This window comes from Ursus arctos, unplaced genomic scaffold (genome assembly GCF_023065955.2).
Source record: "Ursus arctos isolate Adak ecotype North America unplaced genomic scaffold, UrsArc2.0 scaffold_21, whole genome shotgun sequence".
Taxonomy (NCBI): domain Eukaryota; kingdom Metazoa; phylum Chordata; class Mammalia; order Carnivora; family Ursidae; genus Ursus; species Ursus arctos.
Genome location: NW_026622886.1, coordinates 15737681 through 15762158, shown reverse-complemented (window position 1 = coordinate 15762158; position 24478 = coordinate 15737681). Strand labels below are relative to the sequence as shown.

Below are 24478 nucleotides of genomic sequence, written 5' to 3'. Positions count from 1 at the left end.
GGATCCCTGCTTTGGGCTCCCTGCTCAGTGGGGAGTCTGCTTCTCCCTCTGCCCCTCCCCCTGCTCCTTCTCTCACTCACTCTCAAATAAATAAATCTTTTTTTAAAAAGTACGCAAGATAAATCAAAGGTAAAGCCAGAAGAAATAACACTCAGTGCATGGATTTTAAGGCAAAATCGTGGGCTGAGATCTGTATGGAGTGCGGGCCATAGCTGGCATGGGCAGTGGCTTGGTGCCCTGAATGTATGTGTGAAGGATTCTTTGCGAAGAGTAACAATGGATTTCAACAAATTACCTCATTCGTTTCTTGCCATGAATATATTCTATCAGACAGATCTAGCCATACCATGAAACAATATATAGCTAACATAAGATTAAAATATCAACATTCCATTTAGTACTAAGAAAAACCCAAAAAAGGAAAAAGCAAAACCATTTGTTATCCCTTCAGCAATTGAGTGGTTATATTAGGCAGTGCACTGTGTTGGGAAAACTCTGCATCTGCTTCAGGCCATGTCAAACAGACCTCAAATTGTGTGCAAACTACAGTCTGCGGAAAGCAGCGTTCCCAAGTGCTGTGTTGAGAAGACTCTGAGCTTGGTGCTTGGGCTCAGTGGGAAAAAGGGGTGGGAACGATGAGCTACACGCCACACAGAGAAGCTACAACACAAAGGTTGATAAATGCACCAGTGATGTGGACAGAGGGCCTCCAGAGTACCGAGCAAGAGAGAGCCTCACTTTGCAGGAGAGAGTGGGGCAAGTCTTCATTACTCATTCAACAAGCACTGTTTGCCTGCTAGGGCTGACTGAACTGGCTCTTAAAGGATGAACAGGAATTTTCCAGGTGCTAAAAGAAGACAAACGAGGCTGTTTTAGCAGAAGAATCAACATACACACAAAATGAGAAACAATATGGTGAGTCTGGGTAGTTGGTGGAAGATGAGGTTGGTACAGTAGGTTTGGAAGACTGTGACTTACTCTGCCAGGCTAGAATCCACTGGAAGTTTTTTAAGTAGAGTGTGGGTGATTGGATGCACTGGAACAGCTGAGGCTGGAGGCAGGCAGGAAGGGGAGATGGAAATTCAAACGGGAGACCCTAAGCCCCCGAGCTGAAGCAGCACCATCATGCAAGAGGGAGCCACAGCTCCGATGAGTAAGACTCAGGCGGGTCTGCTAACCCATGTGCCGCAGAAGATGAGTGAGCGAGAGGGGGTCACAGATGAAGAGGCCTTTCGCGGAGATAAGCGGATACTACAGGGGAAGAGGCTTTTGCATGAAACCCTCTCGCGCATGCTCAGTTCGATACTCAGGTGGAGACGTCCAGCAGGAAATGAGAAGTAGGAATCTGATCGGGAAACCCATCTGCATCGAGGGGGTGCCTGAGGAGCTGGGAGCAGACGAGGTGGCTCAAGGCGTGAACACGAGGAGGGCGAAGCAGCCCCTGTCCGCGTCACTACAGCTGAAACTGAGCTGGGAGGCGGCCGAGCACCGCGGCGCAAAAGTCAAAAGTCGAGGCACGTTCCGTAGAAGGTGGGGGCCGCGTCGAGGCCACAAGGACCGGGAAAAAGTCTGAAAAATCGAAGCCCAGCACAGTGGCTGGCACACGTAGCGGCTACTGTTTTTATTGGGTCTCCTGGGTGAAATCCCTCGCTTTAGCAACTAGAAAAATGTGTTGCTCATTTTAAGAGCAGCTTGAGGAGAATGGTGGCAGCAGAGGAAGGAACCCAGGGATTTGTGCACCGAATGTCAGGGGAGGGAGTGGAGAGCTGGAACGACAGCCGGGCCAGGACACAGGCGCTGAGGCCAAAATGAAGGCTTCAGTGGTGATTTCTGATCAGATACGAAGATTCTACAGTGTTCGCTCATTCAAGTTGAACAACGAAGAAAACATAAAAGCCGATCGTTTCTTTTTCTTTCGTGGGTGCCCAGGATCCCTGCTTTCCTAACGAGGTGGTCCTGCGAGGCCCCTGCTGCAGGTGGCGCTGGGGGGCCACCCCTCCCGGTCGGGAGTCCCACTGAGCACCTTGACAAGAGGACTCGGGGCCCTGGCTGGCCTTCAATGTAATGCCCCTCCTTGAAGGCATTTATGATTCTGTAAGAGCTAAAAATCCAACCTCTTTCAGGGGATTTTCTCTTGGTGTGCTTTGACAGAGCTTTCAAAGCGGCCTTTTCATTCGTTATTTTAACGAAAGATGAAAACACAGAGAAAGAAAGCAAATACACGAAGTCTTGGGGAGAATAATCAGGGAGGCAAAAAATCCAATAAGCGCCTACTCCATTTTATGAGGGTTCTACAGATATCGAAAAGTGAGCAGGGCCTCAGTCCAATCACAGGCAGCCCATGTCTCACTGTCTCCATTTGCTCTTATGTTGTTGCAGTTACGGGTTTCTTCTTGGTTCACGGAGCCACTTAGGCTGGACATCACTGTGCAAGTTAAAAGGGCTTGCCCTCGGGCAACGGTGGTCTCTGTGATCTACCTGCAAGCTTTGCTGGGATTCTGGATAGTTAATGCTCCCGTATATGTACAGATGTTAAAACATTCAAGCCTTATTTTTTTGTATAAACGGAATTCTCTTCTTCAGTAAAATGCTGGGGGCAAACCTTATGTTATGGTTCTCTTTTGTTTCTAGTTTTTTTTTTTTCTATGCCACACTCTTTGTGGAATTTCTGAGGCTTCCTCAGTCCTCAAACTCCCTCCCCTTCAGTGCCAGCTCTACAGCAGAGACTGATTTGTAAGGAGGATCTCCAGATACCTCAGCAGCTGAATACTCCCAGGTAATGCCCCAAACTAACTTAACCTTTATAGCATCTTGCTCTCCTGCTAAAAAAAGCATTATAGTGACAGTTGATTGTATTTTGTTCACAAGTTCTCAAAATAAGATTATCATCCTTTTATTACTCCAAGAGAAACAATATTTAGTTATACAGGGATGCTACATTTCTGAAACCTAAACTAAAATGCAACTTTTGAATCTTAAATACAAGACCAGCTTTATATTTAGCACGTGGGTTTGTATTATCTATAAGCATTATACAGAAAAGGGATTGTATATCCCTTGTATCTGGAGGTGCACACCTGAGACATTGTTCTTAACAGGTAAAGTAATTGAACACTTTTAGAGACAGCCAGCGAGAGAGGGAACACAAGCAGGGGGAGTGGGAGAGGAAGAAGCAGGCTCATAGCAGAAGAGCCTGATGTGGGGCTCGATCCCAGAACGCCGGGATCACGCCCTGAGCCGAAGGCAGACGCCCAACTGCTGTGCCACCCAGGCGCCCCTAATTGAACACTTTTAAACATTTTTTTTTTAAAAGAGGGATATTTGGATTCACCAAAGAAGGCAATACCATCTCTTGTCTTTTCCTTTTTCAATTATAAATTATGAGCTTTTTGGAATCTTTGTATCAAGTCAGAAATGGCCATTGATGCTTTTATTTTATCCTTATAGCGTGGCCTGAAAAGAAAAAGTTTCTCATTTTCTAATGCAGAATCAACAGCAGGAGAATATCCTTTTGAGACTGCAGGGATGGTCTGGTCTCAGAGCACGATTTTCGTTAAGTGTGAGGGAGAGCAAAGAGGTTTGTGACAGGGAGCACTTCAGTTGTGAGCTGTAATGTTGCGTTTGAGGCTGGAGTGATGTTTAGCCTCCTAATGAGAATTATTTGTGCCCCGTAACCAGTACAGAGAGGGAACGGAATGAGGCAGTCCATGGGGGGAGGGGTGATCACCAGCCCTTCCTTCTTACAATACTCTGCTCATTTCCAGTGTATTTTAAACACAGACTGGGAAATAGCTCTCCGGACCATCTACTGCCATCCAACTTATATTTTTAACCCACACATGGCTACCCTGAGAATGCTTTCTAGTTAGATATTCAAGTGCTTTGAGTCATAACTATTAATTTTGCCATATAATATTTTCTTTAGTTCGTTTCAAAGCTTAATTATTGTATTCAGTTTCAGCAAGTAAATTAAAATAGGATCAATTATGTTTGGTAGCCCTAAGTGACTTTCAAACGACTTAAAAAATGCACAAAAACTGGTAATGTTGCAGAGATTATAAGAGGTAGGGCGCAGAACACAGATCAGCCATTTGAAATGCACTTTTGCCCTCTGGAGCTCAGTTTCAATGTTACTTTCTGGGAAAGCCCTGTGTGGCCGCCCAGCCTGACACGATGGCTGTCTCTTGCTCCCCAGGCCTGCCCTGGGAACCTCTGCTACTCTCCCTTGAGGTTCACTGCCCTGGTCTTGGGGTTGTTTGTTTCCCTCACTCTTCAGGGGGTTCCTGGAGGATGGCCCACACCTTTCTTGATTTGTTTCTTGTCTCCCTCATAATGACTAGTATATATGGTCTTAGGTTGAACCCTAAGACATGGCCATTTTTATGGATCAAAAAAATGGCTGAGTATCAGCAATTTCATAGGGTTCAATCTAGCAGCTGCTAAAGTGCATGATTATTAAGTGAACGAGCAAATGAGTTGATGTATGGTAACAAGCACAAAGCCAGCTTTATAAGAAAGAACCACAGTACCAGCCTCTCAACGCACGAAGAGCTCGGCAAAGTTTTCAGAGAGCCCTGGTGCCCAGAGGCAGGCATGAAGGCCCTGGAAGAACTTGGAGGACCACAAATGTGATTAGAGATATGCCAAGAGATTCCTATGGGATGGGAAAGCTTCACAGACCTCTGTGATTTGTCAGCCTTAAGGAGAGAAGGGCTAGGTGCTCATTTTTGTAATAGGAAACCGGTTCAAACTGCAGGCACGGAGAAGGAATGACTTCTTGAGAGGGCAGGAGGATTATTAGGGGCAGCTGGGAAGTTTTTCCCTCTGGACGTCTTTAAAAATTGTTTGGACTTTCATTTGTCACTAATGACTTAGGGGTAAGTCTCATTTGGCTGGGGAATGAGGCTAAATGACCTCTCAAGGGCTTTTCTGGTCATGAGAACTCGACACGAGGGCTGGATGAATACAGAGCCTCGCTCAGACCACGTGACAAGAGCAGACGGTGGGCAGGCGGCCACTCAAACGACTCCTCGGGCACCAGACACGGCTATTGCACTGGCAAGAGTAACTCACACGCCCTGGCCGAATCTAGCACAGCACACGGCGATGCCCTCCATCTCTACTCCTCTGGCCCCGGCTGGTTTCCAGGCGCCATGGCGGAATGATTCTACCAGGGCAGCCTGTCCACACAGCAGACCTAACAGGGATGCCCAGTGGACCAAGGCAATGGTTCTCAAACTTTTTTGAGCATTTGAATCCTGTGGAAGGCTTGTTAAATAACAGATCGTTGGGCTCCAACACCTAGAGTTTCTGATTCAGTAAGTGCTATGAACTGAATGGGATCTCCCAAACTTATGTTGAATCCTAATGTCCAATGTATTAGTAGGTTGGGCCTTTGGGAGGTGCATGGATTGTGAGAAGAGAGCTCTGAATGGCGTTAGTGGGCTTCTAAGAGAGGCCTCTTCTACTGTGAGAGGGTACAGTGAAGATGACTGTCAATGAGCCAAGAAGAGGGCTGTCACCTGACACTAAATCTACCAGTGCCTTGACCTTGGGATTTCCCAGCCTTCAGAACCACAAGAAATGAATTTCTCCCTGTAATCTGGTATTTTTATCACAGCAGCCTGAACAAACTAAGACAGTAGGTGAGGTAGGGCCAAAGATTCTGCATTCATAACAAATTTCCAGATGCTTAATGCTACCACAGTTTGAGAACTTCTGCTCTAAAAATACAGTTGATTTTTGATTGAAAGTCACTGTCAGAGCTGTTCTCCACGATGCATGTTAAACTCAGTTGTACTGCATCCTACATTAATTCAGAGAGCAGTTAATTTATCAAAACACACTATCCTCCACTTGACAAGTGATTTCCAAAAATCCTTAGTTAGCACTTAGCTACAGCTCTTGGTCTTCAGAGCAAATAACAAGAGTTATTTAATCTTCCATAGTTTCTCAGGGGCTGCGAAAGTATAAAACATTCTTCATAAAATAAAGAGTTCAGGTCATAAAGATAGATTCCGGAGTTACATCTAGAATAGATGTTGATCAGACAGAGCTGATAAGCCCAGGGGTCACGCTGAAGATGTATGGTTTCTCATAAAAGTCTCCCTGTCCTCCCTCAACTAGGAGCACATCCAAGATATTAAGTACATGCCCTTGAGAGATGTGACGAGCAAACATCAACACATTTTTGTGCACTGCTTCTGGGAGTGTAAACTGGAACACATTTTTTGGAAGGCAATTTGGCAATACTTACCCAGAGTTTCAAGATATGTATACTTTTGACCTAGCCATTCTACATTTAGTCGAAATAATCAGACCAGCTGCACAAGATTTGGGTATGGGGATGTTGCCCACAGGACTGGTTATAACTTGAAAAGATTCAAAATGACCTAATGACCAATAAGGGGAACTGGTTTGGTTCAGTTATGGATTGGAATATTGTTCAACCACTACGAGTAATACTGAAGATGAATATATATCGGAATAAACATATTTTAGAATATATTGTTATGTTAAAAATAGATTACAAAACAGAAAACAGTAGGCACTGAATATTTCTATTTCTTTGTAGGAAAAGGGTGCCTATGAATGCGTGAAAAATCACCCTGGAGGCTCCCGCATGAACCAGGTGTTAACAGAGAGGTGTTTACCATGTCTGTGTAACAAAATTACAGCTGCTTTTATTTCTTCTTTCCCTAGCTCTATTTTAAAACCGGATAACAATGAATGTGTACTGCTTCTTCAATAATAAAATGTAAAATTTTAAAAATGTATAATCTTTGGGTTAAAAAGCTAATTGTAAACATGTGAAAAACACACCAATTTGTTTAATCCATCACATATAAATACAACTGCAGAGTGTGTGTGTGTGTGGGGGGGGGTCACCTTGAATTTATGAAGGGACCCACCGCTAAGCTTCTTACTCCAGAAAGCACTGTGTTACAGTGAATAGGAGCACAGAAGGGCATGTGTGGATTCCTGTCTTGGCTCCACTGTGTGTCAAGGTATTTAACCTCTATGTCTTAGTTATTTCATCTGTAAAATGGGTATGTTAATACAGCATCTACTTTGTGGAGAGCTGTGAGGATTATGTAATTCGGTGCCTAGCATGTAGTGAGTACCAATAGATTCTAGCTGTTACTCTTATTCTGAGGATGGATGCTTTCACTTAGCTGCTTTCCGAAGTCTGGCATCCCACTAGCAAAAGAGAGAAGTAAAATCGAGATCAGTGAGCCTAACGGACTCCTCTCGGGGCTGCATGCTACCACAGCAGTGACACGTGGCTTCAGGAGTGAACGTTCAGCAGAGCCACACATCTGGACTGAGGACAATGGACTCAATACATTTAGAAAGAGAGCTTAAGAGTGGGAATTAAAGACAGAGCGGCCCATCACATCTTCTCGTGCCGTGGAGTAGTGAGGGTGTCACACGGGAAAAGAACCAGTAACAAGAGCAACAGAAACAAACAAAGAAAAAATGAAGAGCACTTGGGTATGAAGACGACTGGGATGAAAGGATTGGGACTGCTGAGTCCTCCTTTGGGAGGACCTCCAGCAAAACAAAATCACAAAGCAAAAGTACACGTATGCGTGAGCAAAGCTCGGCAGCAGGCAGTTAGAAATGCTGTTTCTTTGTGTGTATGGTCATCTTAACACACGCTCACACCTGTGGGCTTAGACCTGTCCTGACCTGGCTCGTGTAGTACTTAGGAGGGAGCAAAAGAAGAAATATTTGGTTTTTCCCTGAAACTTGGGAAAATGGAGATTTGTAAAAAAAACAGCTGTTTACAAGGTTTTTTTCCCCAGCCTGGTTCCTAAGTAATAGTCTCTGAAAGGATTCTTGGGAATGAAAATTCCTCATAGACGGGAGTTGAAGAAGGAACTAAACACGGCTTTAGACAAGTGGGAATTAAAGACACAGGAGGCCCACGATATCTTTCAGTGATGTGACGTAGTGAGGGTGTCTCTTCTAAGGTCAAAGAGGCTTCTTAACATTTCCATCTAATTCTAAAATCCTTTTTCAAGCTTTCCCATCCGTTCTCCAACATTAATTTGTTTCCTTACAAGCACAGAAAAAAGACAGCCTTCACACTTCAACCAAGGCACAATTATTTGGAAATCTGTATATCTGAAAATTCAACTTTAGAATTGCCTCTAGACTGAAAGTTTAAAAATGAGACAAGTGAAGGCGAACAGATTCAACGAGAAACCTGAACTCTGGTATCTGAACTGGCTAAGCCTTTTGGGAAATAAAGATTCCCAAACCGTAATTTGCCAGATCTGCTTATTCCTGACTTAAAAATAACTTTAAAATACTTCCTATCTTGCATTGATTGTAGTTGAAAACAGATATTTTTCCTTTATTTTAAGAGAAATTTCCTTGAGCATAGACACCTGTGAACAATACTAATCATCAACTATGGGATTAGAGAAAGTCAGATTTCACAGAGTATTAAATTGAATATAATGGCCCGCCTCGTACAGTAGCACAGGTTTCATAATGGTATATCTAATTAGGGAAGTGACTGACTACTGTGTATTAGTGATAATTGTCCCTGAGGCAAAATTCAGGGCTGGGGGATGGGGTATGTGTAAGTCTGGGGAGGCAAAAAGGAACAGAACCTCATCCGGCCCTTCACCAATTACTGTATGTCTTGGAATATTTCAAGTGGGAGTTACTTACACCAAAGAAAACACCGAAAGGCCTTTATTGGTTTGTAAAGTTCAGTCCTGTGGACACATTATTTAAAAGAGGCAAGCTAACTCCCAATTGATTAAGGAACAAGTTACCTTCCCAAAAGACAAAACTGCAAAATTACATTTACCATCGTATCTATGGTTTCCCATCGTTTTCTCTCCCTATCGGCGATGGCCTTTAAAAACTGGAAATAAACGTGCAGGATGCCTAAGTTTTTGAATACTCTCTTACATGTTTGTGAAGATAGAAAACCAGGGAAATGACTGGGACACTGGTATTTTAGTTGAGGGAAAACAAATGAAATAATCCAAAGCAAGTCTACCCATCAACTTGTTTTTCGAACGTCTGCAGGAAGAGGTCAATGGGATTTCGAGGTTCTACTGAACGAGACTCTCTTCTACAGGCATTATTTTACTGAACCGTCAAAACCACCTTAAAAGGTAGCTATGCTATGGCAGGCCCTGGGGATCCAATATACACCGTTCCTGCCCACTAAGGGGCACGGGGCATGAGGAACGAGGCGCTTGTCCAGTGTGACATGAGGGGTGACAGAAGGAAGGTTCTGTGTTCAATGGGGAACACGTTTGGGGGCATCGTATTCAGGATCATGGAGCGAATACTTCCCCTCGGCAGTCCTTTCAAAAATGAAGACTCTCTCTGAGCACAGAGTTAGCTGGAAAACTCAGCATAAAGTTGAGTAACGTAAAAGGCAGCACTAAAGGAGTATGCTTAGATTAAACAGACGTCTCTTACGACTCCTCACACGCCACTAATACATGTTTTTAGGTTTTAACTAGAAATGTCTGTAAATCTGTTGCAGTAAAGGAAATAAGCAACCATGTTGTCCTGCTGAAGAGAGAAATAATTCACAGAACTCAATCTTCCTAAAAGTGTGCCTCCGTGTCAAGGCATAGCTCATCTCTTAGGCTTTTATTGTAGAAAACTCTGAACGATAAGACAAAAATTGTGATTTTGCTTATAGAAATTATCAGGGTTTAATGCAATTTCCTATTGATTCTTTTTCACAAAACACAATTCAGGAGATAATTTTAAGAGGGTTTGGATCCAGGGGGAAAAGAATCTTAAGACAAAAACCTGCATACGAATGTTTATAGCGGCTCTATTCATAAACGCAAAACCTAGAGACAACCAAGGGGGCCTCCAATAGGGAAATGGATAAACTGTGGTACATCCATATGAGGGAATATTACTCAGCGACTAAAAGGAAACAGCTGTCAATCCACAAAAGACAGAAGAAGGAAGCTTAAAAGCATATTGCTAAATGAAAGAACCCGGTCTGGAAAGGGTACATACTCTATGATTCCAGCTATATGACGTGCTGGAAAAGGAAAAGCTATAGAGACAGTGAAAAGATCAGTGGTTGTCAGGGGCTGCGGGAGCAGAGGAGAGGAGATGAACAGGTGGAGCAGAGGGGATGTTTAGGGCCTGAAACCATTCTTTGTGATACTGTGAGATACAGGACATTATGCATTTGTCAAAACCCAAAACACAAAGAATGAACTCTAATGTAAACCACAGACTCTAGTTAATAACATAACAATATTGGTTCATAATTGTGACAAAGGTCCCACACCAATGCAAATGTTATTAATAAGGGGAACTGTGAGGGTGGTGGTGGTGGAGGGAGCATATATTCAAGAACTCTGTGCTTTCTGCTCAATTTTTCTGCTAACCGAAAACTGTTCTAAAGAGTCAAGTCTATTAGAAAAACCGTAAGACAGGTCGAAGAGGGAACAGGCTGGCTAACCTGAACACAGACAGAAGTGATTCCATATTGTAGCATGATGTGAATTACTATCATCTCCCACACTTAGTTTATGATGGCCTATTTGTGATTGAAATAGTATGTATCTAATTAAACACCAGGACATCAGTGTAGAATTATCTTTGTTTCAGAACTGGAGGGGACCTTAGAGATGAATAAACAGGTTTAGCCAAACTTAGAAATTAACCGATTGTGACTACCAAACACTCCAAATGTTTCTGAAGAGGGAAAACTGTGTCTGGTGTGTGCGGGGGCAAAGTACATGTGTTTAAGTAAGTACTGTGGAAAAAATGTAGTTGCTTAGGGTGCAGTAAAAACACTCCTGAAATTTTTATTTAGGTTAACAGATTGGAATGTACCCCAAATTACTACATATGTCTATACCTAAATGGTTTAATTTGGCTAATTTTACAGAGTCTTTGAGGGTTCTTAAAGCTCTTTCTTTATCCATAGAAATGATCCACATTTTCAACTATTTTAAGACTCAGGACAATAAATGTTCCACTGGCTCATCAGAGGGGTGGTACAGCCTAGGATTTGGAGTTTGGTGGTAAAAGTAAATCACCCCAGTTCAAACCCTGGTTGCCCTGCTTCCTGGCCAGGTAACCTTGGGCAAGTTACCTAACTTTCGACGACCTTGGTTCCCCCATATGAAAAGTGCGGACAATGGCAATACTTACCCTGTGATTAAACGGACGAACGCACATGATCACATGCGCAAGGCCTGCTATACGGCTCTCAGGTGTTAACAGTTATTGGTGCTAATAAACTGACTTTAGGAGGCCCTGCCTGCAGGTCATTTTGGAGACCACCTAGAATGCTCCTGCAGGTTGCCGGACGCATGAAGACCTCTCTACAGTGATACTTTGCCTACCTTGGGGGAGCTAAATGTTAATGCGTTGGACTCCTCCACTGAACTGTGAAGTCAGTGGGAGCAGGAGCTGAATCTTAGGCATCTTTGTTAATGAAGTACACTACAGAAATATCTCTCAGAATAAAGGACCATTACTGATTTACTTCTTAGTGGGAAAGAAATGTTAATTTCAACTAAAACGCAACGGTGAATTGAAAAGCTCTCCCCCCGCCCCCTCGAAAGAATAAACCAGGTCAAGTTTTTATCTATGGTACTTAGGCCTAATGATATTATTATATATCAACTTTTAAGATCATCTGTGTCCTACAGTATTTCCCCTGGGTGGACTTGATGATTCCGGCACTTTGGGCTGCAAGGCCACCGTACTGAAAACAGAGAAAACAGCAACTTGAGGTTCAAACCGAAAATTAACTGCAAGTTGAGATCCACACCATTTTCAGTTGGTGAGAGTTCTAATTCACAACACCATAGTCTTGGATAACAGCAAGCCTGTGCTTCTAGTTAGGAAAGGCCCTAGCGAACCCAGTGAGTGCAACCGTAGCTACTGTACCCAAGACTGATATTTATTTAATCAGGATGGGAAATAAGAGTTGGTGATATTCTAAGAAGCAATAAAGTTCCTATTCTCATGTAAACGACCCCAAGTAAACATGGGCAGCAAACCAGAAAAACTTGCCCCAAAGAACAGAATGGCTTCTAAACAGACGGCCTTTCCGGTTTCATTGTAAGCAACAGACAAGTATTTAACTAAATTATTCTCCACCAACATTATTAAAATGGCTTTCCTGTTGTTATCAGAATGGAATTTCAGATCCACTTAATTTCAAGAAATTGACTGAAATTCAAATCACAAATCTGGTTTTAAATGGTGCTCTGTACTCTATGCACTACTTATGCTGATTACAGCATTGAAGTAGCTGGACGCAGATAAGGGAGTTAATAGTATTAAATCAGAGATGCCAAATTAATTTCTTAGACGTGTTCATAAATAGCTCTAAAATTATTACGAGGCTTGATGACTGAAAAATGTTCCCATTTTCTTATTGTTCATTGGTGACATAATTTAGATCAGATATACATTTAGAATACAAGATTCCCGGAATTACAAAACCACGAACGAGGACCCCTAAGGGGCATCTAGTCCAATGTCCTCATTTTCTAAGTAAGAAAAATGAGGCCCGGGAGAAGCAGGAGAGCATAGTGGTTAAACGCTTGGGCTCTGGAGTCTGACAGACCTGCGTTCCAGTTCCAGATTGGCAAGTTCCTCACTATGTGACCTTGGGAAAGTTTTTTAACCTCTCCAAGCCTCAGTCTCTTCAAGTGTAGAATGGGGATAAGGATGGCACTAAACTCTAGGTGGGATTAAATGGGATAAACTTGCAAAGCATTCAGCTCAGCACAGAAGACTGATACATTCTAACTACTCAGTAAATATTAGCAGCTACTACAATGATGACTAAGACCTGACTTCCAAGGCAATGTAAGCAGCAACAAAACCAGAACACAGAGTTCCTGATCCCTATCACAGCTTTTTTCCTCTAAATACAGTACCTGGGTTAAAAGAGTCAATGGCACTGACAATATAACTCTGTATCAAATAGAAGGATAACTAATTTCAGTCTTTCTTGCTATTGAACTGATCTGAATATTAAATCAGCGATCGCATTTGGAGGTCTCAATTTCATGAAGATTCACACATACTTGGCTTCCATGAGCAATCAATATTACATATTTGGCTTCGTAATTGTTTTAATTTAATTTTTAAATATTTCCCACCCAACACTGCTCATGTAAAATAAAACAACATATGTTAGCCACAAATAAGAGTTAGGGTTCACTTGCTAACAATCTTAAATTTGAGTCTGGTTAGTTGCTATATGGAATGAGTCTACTATTCTTAACCTGTACTGTCAGGTATGGCTATAGCCTCTGTACATCTGCTATGGAGGAAGCAAGGATGAGGGACACATTAAAAAAACAATAACAAAATACAGTGGATGTACAGGAGCAAGACTCGGTTTGGCTAATAGAGACGCCTAGGAATCCAGCAGCCACGGATCACAGACATTTACAACTGCCATTTTTGTCAACATGTAGTGCCCTTACGTGATTTACTCAGAGTTGAATGTTTTCTTCTTATACTAAAAAAAACAAAACAAACAAACAAACAAAAAAAACCACACCAAAAAACAAAACAAAACAAAAAACCCCAGAATTGAGAAGCCTCATAAAGAATGTTAGCTTTATATAACAGGCTCTCAATACTTGAGCATTTGATAATTTTTTAGTTAATTGGTGGTCTTTACAGTAAATATTCTCAGACTCGCAGGTAGGTGCTTAACGCGTTTTCTTGCAAGAAACTAAAGATCATTTTTCTCTTAATCTGGAGAATGACCAGTGTACATACAATTAACTTTAAATCTTTATAAATAAGAGTAAATGCAACATGGCATAAATACAACACGTCCAACAGACATCGACTCCCACTACATGAGATAAAGCTCAAGCATAAACATGAACAAAGCCCAAACACCTTTTTACGTAACAGCAATGTGATTCAGCAGACCAGCAGATGAAGAAAATAGTCATTTGAAAAGTGGCAATTTGTAACCATACCCGGTATTTAGTATTTCAGCGACTAGAAATAAAATTCTTTGGCAAACTTACCCGCATTTTTGCACAGGCATCTTGGGTTGATTCTGTCCCTCTGAGCTCTTTTATCAGCATAGAACCTAAATACTAAAATACAGAACAATTCAATGATTTATGGAAAAGAGAGTTTAAATATGAGTTGCAATTTAAAACCAAACTGTGGAAGTCCTACTGGCTGGGTTTCCTGGCTGAAAGTTGTTGAATAACTTTTAAAAAACTAACAGTAACTAATCCTAACAAACAAATGCTTTTAGAGAGAGAATTAAGCAGTTCTGAGAGCCGTAAATTGCTCTTTATAATAAAACTGCAGCATTTTCTAAAGATGCCATCTTTCAAATCATATTTAACTGCAAAATGGGGGCATCTAAAAATGTTTCCCCCCCCCTTTTTTTTGAGGCAGCAATGTCTGCAAAAATAAATCACGCTACTCTACGTAATTACAGGGTTGTATGAGACAGCTGAGAAGCTAAGCGACATGCACCCCATTTGGGCTGAGTTGGCTGCGTAGGTAATTAACGTTAGGCGGCTCTCAGGCGGAGATGCAGTTTGGGGTCTTTTCATTCACAGCTGTGGGCCCAGGGGTTGATCCACCTGAGAATGGGATGGGCACGAGATAGGAGCCTGCGGGGAGGGGGAATGGCATTTCGGTTGTTCCAGGAGGGAGAGAGCCCAGTTCCTGGTGCAAACCGACACTGGCGGGGGTGGGGGTGGGGGCGCTGAATGGGGTAGGAGAGAGATGAGAACGTCTCTTCCCAAGAATTACCAATCACTTTGCTGTTAGGTGATCTGACCCAATACCGCCCTGGTACAAAACGCCACTCACGCTCCAAGTTCTGGCTGGGGCGGGGAGGAGCAAAGAGTTTGTAGCAAAATATCTGTTTTGCCTTTCCATCAATTGACTCCTCTTCAACTTTTTGAAGCTTCAATAGGGTTTCTTTCTTTTGTCATTTTTCCCCCTCCCTAATCTCCTTCCAAAAAAAAAAAAAAAGAAAGAAAGAAAAAGAGCTCTATGTGTCTTTTTTTTTAATGCGAATGAAAATAATTTTTTTCCTGATATGACTGAAGGAACCCTGGCACGCTCCAAAACCAAGGCTGCGAATCGGGCGCGCAGACCAGAAAATGCCCGACGCGCCGAGGGGCGTGCCCTTAGGGGCGCGGGGCAGAGGGCGTGGTTACGGGCCCGGGGAAAGGCGTGTTTCGAAAGGCGCAGGGGTTGGTTTGGCGTTAGAGCTTGGCAGGAAGGAGGCATTTCGGTTCCACAGTTTTGGGGCGATTACTGCTGAAATAAATCCGTATAGATAACAAAATGAAAAAAAGGCCGAAATTGCTATGCAACAACCAGAATGCCCACGTCTTAATCATATTAAGGAAAATGATCTCGGAGAAATCCTTGCCTTTTCAGTTATTGGGGAAGTTTGTCCTAATTGAAACATTTCTCTCTAAAAGAGGTGATTTTACTTTTCCGGCTGCAGTCATGACAACCACCTGTCCCCAAAGCTATGGTATTTTTTCAACATTTGTTCGTATTACTTGTGATTCTCAGCCAAGCCTGATTCCCTCTCCTATTAGAAAAAAGTACCCAGTAACACAATCCTAATGAAAAAAATCTGGTAGTAGACCCAGTGTTTTGAGATCACTGGTGAGTGTTGTCTATCTGTGCTATATTTATATTCATTTCCATTTTAAGATTGTGCTTTATCACATCTCATTTAAAATATACAACTGTATAAGAAGGCAAAATAGACCTTAAACACACAAGATTAAAAGGGATTATAAAACTCTATTTTTTTGGACTTTCTCTGTATAGAAAAGGTTACTTTAAGAAAAAGGAGAGAACACTTTTAGAGCTTCAGTGATGGACATTTTGGTATATTTTCAATATAAAAGTAAACAAGCCAGAAGTACACCCTCTATTCCCACTGGTACCCAAATACTGAATTTATAGTAACTTACAAAAGCTTTGTAATCACACGATTGGAAGATGAGCTTTTCTGGGTGATGTTGCCAGTATTGTACTGGAGTTGAGGCCGTGGCTTCATTTGGAGGTCGCAAGGTAATGGAAGGTTCTCCCCAGTCTCCTGTCTGAAAATCACATTTATTCTAGAGGTAATATGGGAAGTTGGCAAAGCTCATTCCCTATTGCTAGCCTGACTTCATCTTATACACGTGTGCTGGAATGGGCAAATGCGTTGGGGTGTATTATATGTCTATAAATACTTCTACTATTTATTATGGGTTTATATATGTGGTAGCATATTTCCCAAAGCTGAGTTAATTTCTGAGGTGTGAAAAAAGTTATTCCATTTTTACACCCTAAGCTAAGTGAATTTTAAATGAAACATGGAAATATTCATAAATGATGCACTAATTCATAATTTTCTGTTACAACAGAAAAAGAACATATGACCTTTGAAAGAATTTTCTGGTTTTAAGCTTGGTTATTTGAACTTTTTAGTCTGAATTGCTTTTACATTCAGAATATACAGTTCCATGAATTTCAGTTTCCAAATATGACATGTACGATGCACTTGGGATGATTTTAGATCTCTGGAGAAAAGGTAATATAAGTGTGATTCTAAACAACATTTTAGAAGAAGAATTTACGAATGGATGGCTAGTTTCCCTCATCTGAATTCACTGGTGTTGATAAAATGCCACTGTGACAGTCTTGATGTATTCAGCTACCTTTCTCAGAAAACCTAGAGCACAAACGAATCATAAACATTTAAGTGCCAAGTTTGGTCATATGTGCATATGCACGTACTTGAGGATCTTAATTCACAAATACAAGCACATGCATATTTGATGGCATATCATATAATGCATATACCCGCTAAGACAGAAGACACCCCATCGTTCCATCTATCATTGTCCATGGGTTAGCCTCGACCAGTTTTATCACTATAATGGCTTAGTATGATCATCTATAAAGCCAAAGGCTGGTGTTGGCAGGTCTTTTCTGGGTTCTAGTCTGATTTAGATATTATATATGGGGGAGTTCTCACTCTTTTCCTTGGTAAAGATTCTAATTTCTCGAAATTCAGTTCTTTGTTCTCAAATGGACATTAACAAAAACTAGACAACAGGCAGATTTCCAAAGCCACTCTCTTTTGACCTGGATTCGGCTGCTCTTGTAGAATTAAGGAATTAACCTTTCTCAGGAGTTGGAAGAATATAAATAGGTCTCATGAGCTCCCAAACCAAGTAAAACCTTGGTCAGAGGCCAAGTTCCACAGCAGTACTAGCAAATGGGTTGATACTGTAGGGTTTCTTAAGGAGGATTTTCAAGGAATCTAGGATAAGAATGCAAAATTTTGGATGTAAGTGTATATTTTGGGGAAGAAAAATGTCTACAGCTTTCATTAAATTCTTTGAAAGGATCAGAAACTCCAACAGGTTAAAAACCACAAGTCTCCAGGAATGGCTTCAACGGGACGTGTGTTTTGGGGAAGAGGACTAGCATTCTAATTTTCTCTGCGCAGTTTGGACTTACGTTAGGGGGCACATGAGGGGCGGCTGATGCTGGGAAGAGTTAGGCACAGGCTTTGCTTTCTGAAGTTTCTGCCTTTGAAAAACTAGAAGAAAATTCTCGAGCCCCTCAGGAATGCACAGGCCTTTTCACTGAGGCAGAGAACCTGAAGCTCTTCCTGAGATGGGTCACTCCCAGACTCGGGAAGAGCAGTTAGTATCTTGCGAGCTCACTGGCTTCTCACTGGAGCATGTGGCCTATCAGATTCCCCGGAGCTCCTCATGCTCTAGTCTAAGCCCTTCTGTGTGTTAGTTTTGTTCTAGTTGCTAATTTACTTGCATGTGGCTTGGTTCTCCTATCTACTGTCTGTTGAAATTGTTAAGACTTTACCTGAAATAATTACTTTAGCACTTTTGTCTATCTTATGACCCATCCCTGACTCATTCTTGAATTTTCTCTTTATAACTTTAATTTTGTAAAAAAAAAAAAAAAAAAAAAGACTGGCTGCGATTAATTTTAGGCGAAAGTTTTCCTCTGGCTGCCTATTATGATCTTTTCCTTCCCTTTCAAACATCTGGTCTGTATTATCTCTCAGTCTTTAATTCAACTGGCTGTGATTTGCTCTTAAAAAAAAAAACTAGGATGAAATTTGAAAATGTAGAAAATGCGGATTTCAATACTATTTTGAAGCTGAATGTAATAACCTTTAGGTGATAATACCTATAGTTAAAACTCTGGAAACATGCAGGTAGGAGTTCTTAATTAAAAGCTCTCCCCAAATCCAGCAAATCCTCTAGTCCGCCCCATTCACCTTCTTCCCCTCCCTCGATAAAGCAAACAACAACACAGCAAACAGGTGTTGTACATTTAAGTCACGGGTAACACTGTTAACAGAACAACAGAAGTTTGCACGCAACTCCGTGGAATGATACAAGAGGAGGAGCTGGTTGACGTTAAAAGATCTTTCGATCCAGTGTTTGCTGAGGTGACCACTGAAACCAAGCGTCAGATCTTCACGTTAGCCCTGTCTTGGTTTAGCTGAGGTATCCCTTGGCCGAGCTCAACAGGCAGTTCTCACAACAGCCTGAACAGACATGGCAGGAGCTGGGGGGTACCACAGGTGGCGGGGCAAAGGCTGGGGATAGGGCTGGGGGTGAGGATGAGTGGGGTGAAGCTGGGGTTATGGGGACATTTCAGGTGTTAGTACATTAAGCATGCAAATCATATGCAAACTCATTCTCTAATTGTTGAATTAACTCAGGCACTTTCATAATTAAACTTCAATGGGAGTTCCATACATGTAAAGCAGAACTACAGCCAAATGCTGATCCAAATATTGACATCATCCACAGAAGTCAGAGCAGCCACGTTGGGAAGAACAAGCCCCAGCACATACCACCTCAGTCTGGAAATCATCCCAACCTCTTATTTGATAACCCCGTGAAGAAACTCGTGGCACATCCATTGAACTCAGTTTAGGCAGCGCCATCATCTGCTCTTCCAGGACTCCACTGGGTCCAGAAATCACAAGCCGCCTGCTTTGAATTCAGAGTGATCTGACAGGGCCTCCCCTACGTGCTATGGGGGAGGGGAGGAAATTATTGGGAAGAGAAATACAATCCTAACTTTATTTTCCTTGTGGCCTTGAAACATCGCTCCGGTCCAAGTATTTTTACATTCTCTATATAGGGACTGAATCTATCTTTCTGGAAATAGGAACTGAGTTTCGTCATATTTAGGCCCATTTCCAGACATTCATTTTCAAAGGAGGGAAATGTGTTAAGATTGAAGTTATAAAAAAAAATAAATTTATCTGCTTCCTGGAAATTCATCAACTTATTATTATTGTGTTTAGCTTTAGACCAAAGAATATCTCTAAGACTCCACTTGTAGGTGTTGAGTCTTCTCTCTGGAGTTAATTTCATGAGAATAGACAGATTTGGTGACACAGTACTGCCAGTGGGAGGTCTGGCCTGGGCCTTGGGGGCGGGTTACAGCTTCCATGGGTCCACTGACAGTAAAAACACGAGTTCAGAGAGCAAGGGTGCCTTAGGGCTCACCGGGACTGGAGGCTGGACTGCAGCAGGAATGAGCTGCGGAGGAAGTGGGTAGGGCAGTATCCTGTAGGGACCAGTGAAAGAAACCAAAAGGCAAATTAGGGTTTCTACCTTAGCTAGAAAATAATTCCAAACTGGGAGGCCCCTCGTTAGGTCTTGTAAAATAGTACACTCATATGGAGATGGTACCTGTATTTCCTCAGGTAAATTAATAAAAATTATCCAGGTAAATTAATAAAATTAGTTTAATAATTTCCCGGTTTAAATAAATTTTGTTAAATATGAAAAAAATCAAACAGACCTAAAAAGTCTTTTGCCTCAAAGAATGGTTTATAATCAAACTTTATCCTTAACGAACAGTAGCTCTAAACACAGGTAACAGTGATGCAATTATATTTAAATAGAAAAACAAAATAAAATAGGAAAAGGTTGGGGTAAAATTCTGTTTTAAACTATTACTGACTGGCAGTACTCTTTAAAAGGCTTAAGTAATTACAGAAGAGAAATTCAATGATTCAAGGCACTCTTACTAAATGTCTTCAGGCTACTTTTTTAAGAGCTTAAAATACTTAAACCTTTCCTTTATGTTCATGTATTGAATGATTTTAATATTCCAAGAATTGGCTCATGGCGTAAAACCTCACCTACTTGGTATGTACGTATGTGTTTCCTTTAGGATATTATCAGTGAAACAAAGGAAAATGGACATCGTTAAGTATCCTTTCCCACTCAAATAAAAATTAAACTATGAATATAAAGAAAAAACGTAATTTGAGATTAGAGCTTTAAATGGAAAATTGATTCTGTTGAACAAGTATTTACCAACTGCCAATTCGGCATGTGCAGTCTGGCCGGGTGTGAAGGGCTGCAGCGGGGCCACACCTAATGTGATGTAATTAAATCAAATATCTTTTATCCCACCAGCTGAAAAGTATAAAACCACTAACTGAATTTAGTTATAACCCAGGAAAAAAATTCACAAAAGTCTACAAATAGGTTTTTACTGGATGTCAGAGTCTAAAATGCAGCCTTTAAACTTTGCTTTATTCCAAGAGGTGCTAAAACTGCATGGCTTTTGGTTTAAATGCACCAGATACGTAAGGCAGATGCCGAGTTCTCTCCTCCAAACAAGGAAACTGAAGATACCACATATGCTCTATGCTCTATGCCTATGAAGGGAACATTGTCTCTATCCTTATTTTCTTCTTGAGAAAAACATTTCCTAAAGATGTCAGTAAATAACTAAAAGCCAGGGTGATGACTTAGCTTCCTAACATGAACAGAAAGGTGCGGCATTTTCCAAGCCTTGCATTATTCTTTTTGAAATTTTTAAAAATGAGGATTTAATTGATTTTTTTTTTAAATAGCAGCTTTTAAATCTTTTCTACTAGGAACTGTTTCCACCTACCTGCTTATAAATTTAGATCTGAATATTAACAAACATTATTCTCTATTTCTTCAGAACACTTAATGAAAAACGAAAATGATTTTAAATGATGATTGTTAGGTTAGGGTTTCACTTTCAAGAATTCTGACACATATCGATCCAACATGAGCTACCCAAACGTCCATAAGATGTATGTGATAACATTTATCGTCTGCGATCTCTGGGGCTTTGAAGAATGCTCCACAGAGCTCTACGCTTATAAATATGTAGACATGGGTTTGGATGTGAATGTGAGGAAGGGCCTCCTACAAACATTCACACACACACGGAAACAGGATGCTACAGCAGGTCTTTTAAAAATCTTCCAGAATCAAGAATGCTAGTTTGGTCAAATGCAGCTGGTTATACTAAATTTGTTCCTTTTGATGATAAAGAGCAGAGATGGCCACTTCTGAACATGAAAAAGCACTCGTTAGCGTTTATGGGTTTGGGAGGGACTGCTGGGTCCCCGGAGCATCAGGCGATGTACAGACCCCATGAGCCCAAGAGCCAGAAGTCCCATGCACAGGAGGGGTGTGCCTGACGTGGCACCCCGAAAGGAGGCCCTTCACATGCTGCCCTGAGAGCTCTGCCTAGTGATTCTCAACCAAATGTCTCAACCTCTCAGTCAGCGGGCTAGCCAATGGGACAAATTTAATAGGATATGAAAATAGGATTGTATTCTAAGATACAAAACAGAAAAGACCAAACATTAAAATGTCTACTTCCCAAACAAAAATGGTTTTGTTGTTTTTTTTTTAAGTATGCAGAGGTAAGCTGTGAACATTTGAATATTACGCAGCTCAGAGTAAAATGGGTCATGATTTCACACACATTCCAAAGATCAATTCAGTATTGTCCAATGGAAAAAAGGCTGAGAACCACTTTGTAGCTGTAACAGTGCCTCTCCTGGCTATCCCTCCCACGCTTGCATAAAATGTATACAGAATATCGTGCAAATCAGACTCAAATATTTCTCACAAGTGAAGCACATGAACCTTTGAGAACTTTTGGAGACAATGGGTTGACTAGCCCATGGACATGGGGAAGTACGAGATGGGGAAGAATAACACTGATATATACACGTGCGTATATATATATCAATTTACCCTTTTCCTTCTTCCTGTAAAAGCAAGTTAACACAGACACCTGGGATGAAAGCCAAAACTCACATGGGACAGATTTTAACTGCAGACTTTAAAAATCAGGTATGTTTCTCATTTTAGGACAATGTTTGCACGTCAACGGGTCACAAGGCACAGTGAATGAAGTGTAAGAGACAAGATCTCAGGAGTCATTAGACATCACAGATTTTCTGCATTGCCAGGACACAGTACCTGTAGCTACTGACAACACTTTGCAACACATTACATAGCGCAAGTTCAGGAAAGAAAATAACCATTTGTAACCTTACATTATGAACCTGATGGATGGCTGAGAAAGGAAATCCAGCGTTCTGATTCGTCCATATCTCACAGACAGACGACTGCTGATATAAACAGAAAACTATCTCATCTTGTCAATATTTAGAACATGGCAGCTACCAAGGTAGCATCAAGGAAGGGAAGGAGGAAAATAATAAAAAGCAAAGAATCACATTTCTTAAACACACACACACACACACACACACACACACACACATACACACACACACTCAAAAAATGTTTTAGGATGCCCAGGTCTAATAATTGGCTTCCAACTCATTCTTTTGTTTAAAAGCATTTTGGGTTGGCTGGGAAGGAAAAAAAAGACCATTTAGGCATTAGTTTTATATTAAGGGAGATTACCAATAAATTCGCATCTTGGAAAAAGCAAACTGTTTTACATTTGCCAAAGACAATGGAAATACCTTCCCTCTTCACATCATTCATTTCAGAGGATAAATATTTTCATGGAGTTCAAGAAAGATGGGAAAAAGACTAGAGCAGAATAAATATTTTTGTTTTCTTATCTTCGATGACCAAAAGCAAACCATGTAATAAAATGACTTTCTGGACTTAGTCATTGCTCCATTTGATAAACCTAGAAGATCCTTCTCCCTCCAGAGTTCTCAAGGGCAGAACTGTGGTTGACAAGGGGGGAAGCATCATTTGGCCACTCGGCAGTGGAAGGGTATGGTGGGGGAGGTGGCAGGAAGGATTCTAGGGCAGGGAGCGGTTGGGGTCAGGAAGCCGGGGTCTGTTACTAAAGCAGACACTTTGGGGAGCAGCCCTGGGGAGCCCATAATGAGCTCCATCATCCCGACTCTCCACCACACCATTAACAAGCTAAGAATTAACAATTATTAAAAGGCAATAATGTTTGCTTGCTTAGAACCAAATGCCAAGCTAACCCCCCTCCCAGGAGTTACAGCAGAAACCACCAAATAAACCGAAGAGACTCCTGGCTTGATCTTTATAGAGCTCTTTTCCTGAATTCCATCATTCTAAAAGACACCATGAAATTGAATCACAGAAAATGGCAGCATGCCTAAACTTACTCAGTAAGCACCGTGAACATCCCCAGAATTCACAAGCAGGCCGTACAAAGATCATGCAGGAAGGAGATAAGAACATAACCACAATATGGTTTAGAAGCCCGGCAAAGAACAATCGCATCAGCAAATGAATTATGGAAAAGAAACTTATCCCTGGCTAAACGTTTTCCCTACCTCCACCCTCCCAGAAACGCTCACCAGAAATTTAACATCTCTCTGTCCGGTGACAGTGGCATCCCCCGCTCCCCAGACATCTTTGCTTTCCATCCCTTCTGTCATCTGGATGGCTTGCTGGGGACAGATTGTTAGGTAATTGGCATTCTGTTAAGGAAATAAGATCCCTGGGGTCTGACCGAAGGCAACTCCAACCACCTCCCACTTAAACCAGCTCTGCTACTCTCAGTTCCCTCTCTAGACTTCACTGCTTTCTCTCCACACGGGATCTTCCTCTTCCTACCTTTCAAAAATTCAATCTCTAGCAAGTTAAGTCTTGTGCCCATTCCACCTCCAGCCTCCAGCCTCACCTACACCAGCTGCCGTCTGATTTAAATACACGACCTCCATGCTTTGGTGGGGTTACATTCTTAAGTGGCAAAAACAGGCATGCCGGCGGGTACCTTTTCACCTTTTCAGTATGCTCTCCCACAGTTCTGAGCTCATTCTTTCACAACTTTCACAGACTTATTTTTTTTTTAAAGAAGATTTATTTATTTATCTGAGAGAGAGAGAGAGAGGGAGGGGGGAGAGAGGCAGAGGGAGAGGGAGAGAAAAATCTCAAGCAGGGTCCCCACTGAGCACGGAGCCTGATGTGGGGCTCAATCTCACGAGCCTGAGACCATGACCTGAGCCAAAATCAAGTCTGCCGCTTAAGCGACTGAGCCACCCAGGTGCCCCAACTTCCACAGGCTTTTAATGCTAGAAGTAACCCAGGAACCACTTGTCATTTGACAGGTGAAGACACCGACATTCAGAAAGGGTAAGTGGCTTGCTCAGGTGACACAAGGGAGTGTCACAACACGTCAGCCTGCTGGGATGGCT

General features: G+C 41.8%; 1 protein-coding gene across 7 annotated transcripts in view; it reads right to left on the bottom strand.

Annotated features, from left to right (window-relative positions):
• Window positions 1-24478, bottom strand: part of ANKS1B (ankyrin repeat and sterile alpha motif domain containing 1B) — a 1053061-nt gene that overhangs the window by 37808 nt on the left and 990775 nt on the right. For 3 of the 7 annotated variants that reach the window (XM_044384494.2, XM_044384495.2, XM_044384496.2), the window contains exons 20-21: window positions 15966-16094; window positions 14028-14099 (exon numbers count right to left, since the gene is read on the bottom strand). In XM_044384494.2, the coding sequence (XP_044240429.1) occupies window positions 14028-14099; window positions 15966-16094 (201 nt within the window). Of the gene's footprint in view, window positions 1-14027; window positions 14100-15965; window positions 16095-22378; window positions 22454-24478 lie in introns of those variants that run through there. The other 4 variants (XM_044384493.2, XM_044384497.3, XM_044384492.2 and 1 more) reach the window with 3 other exon arrangements.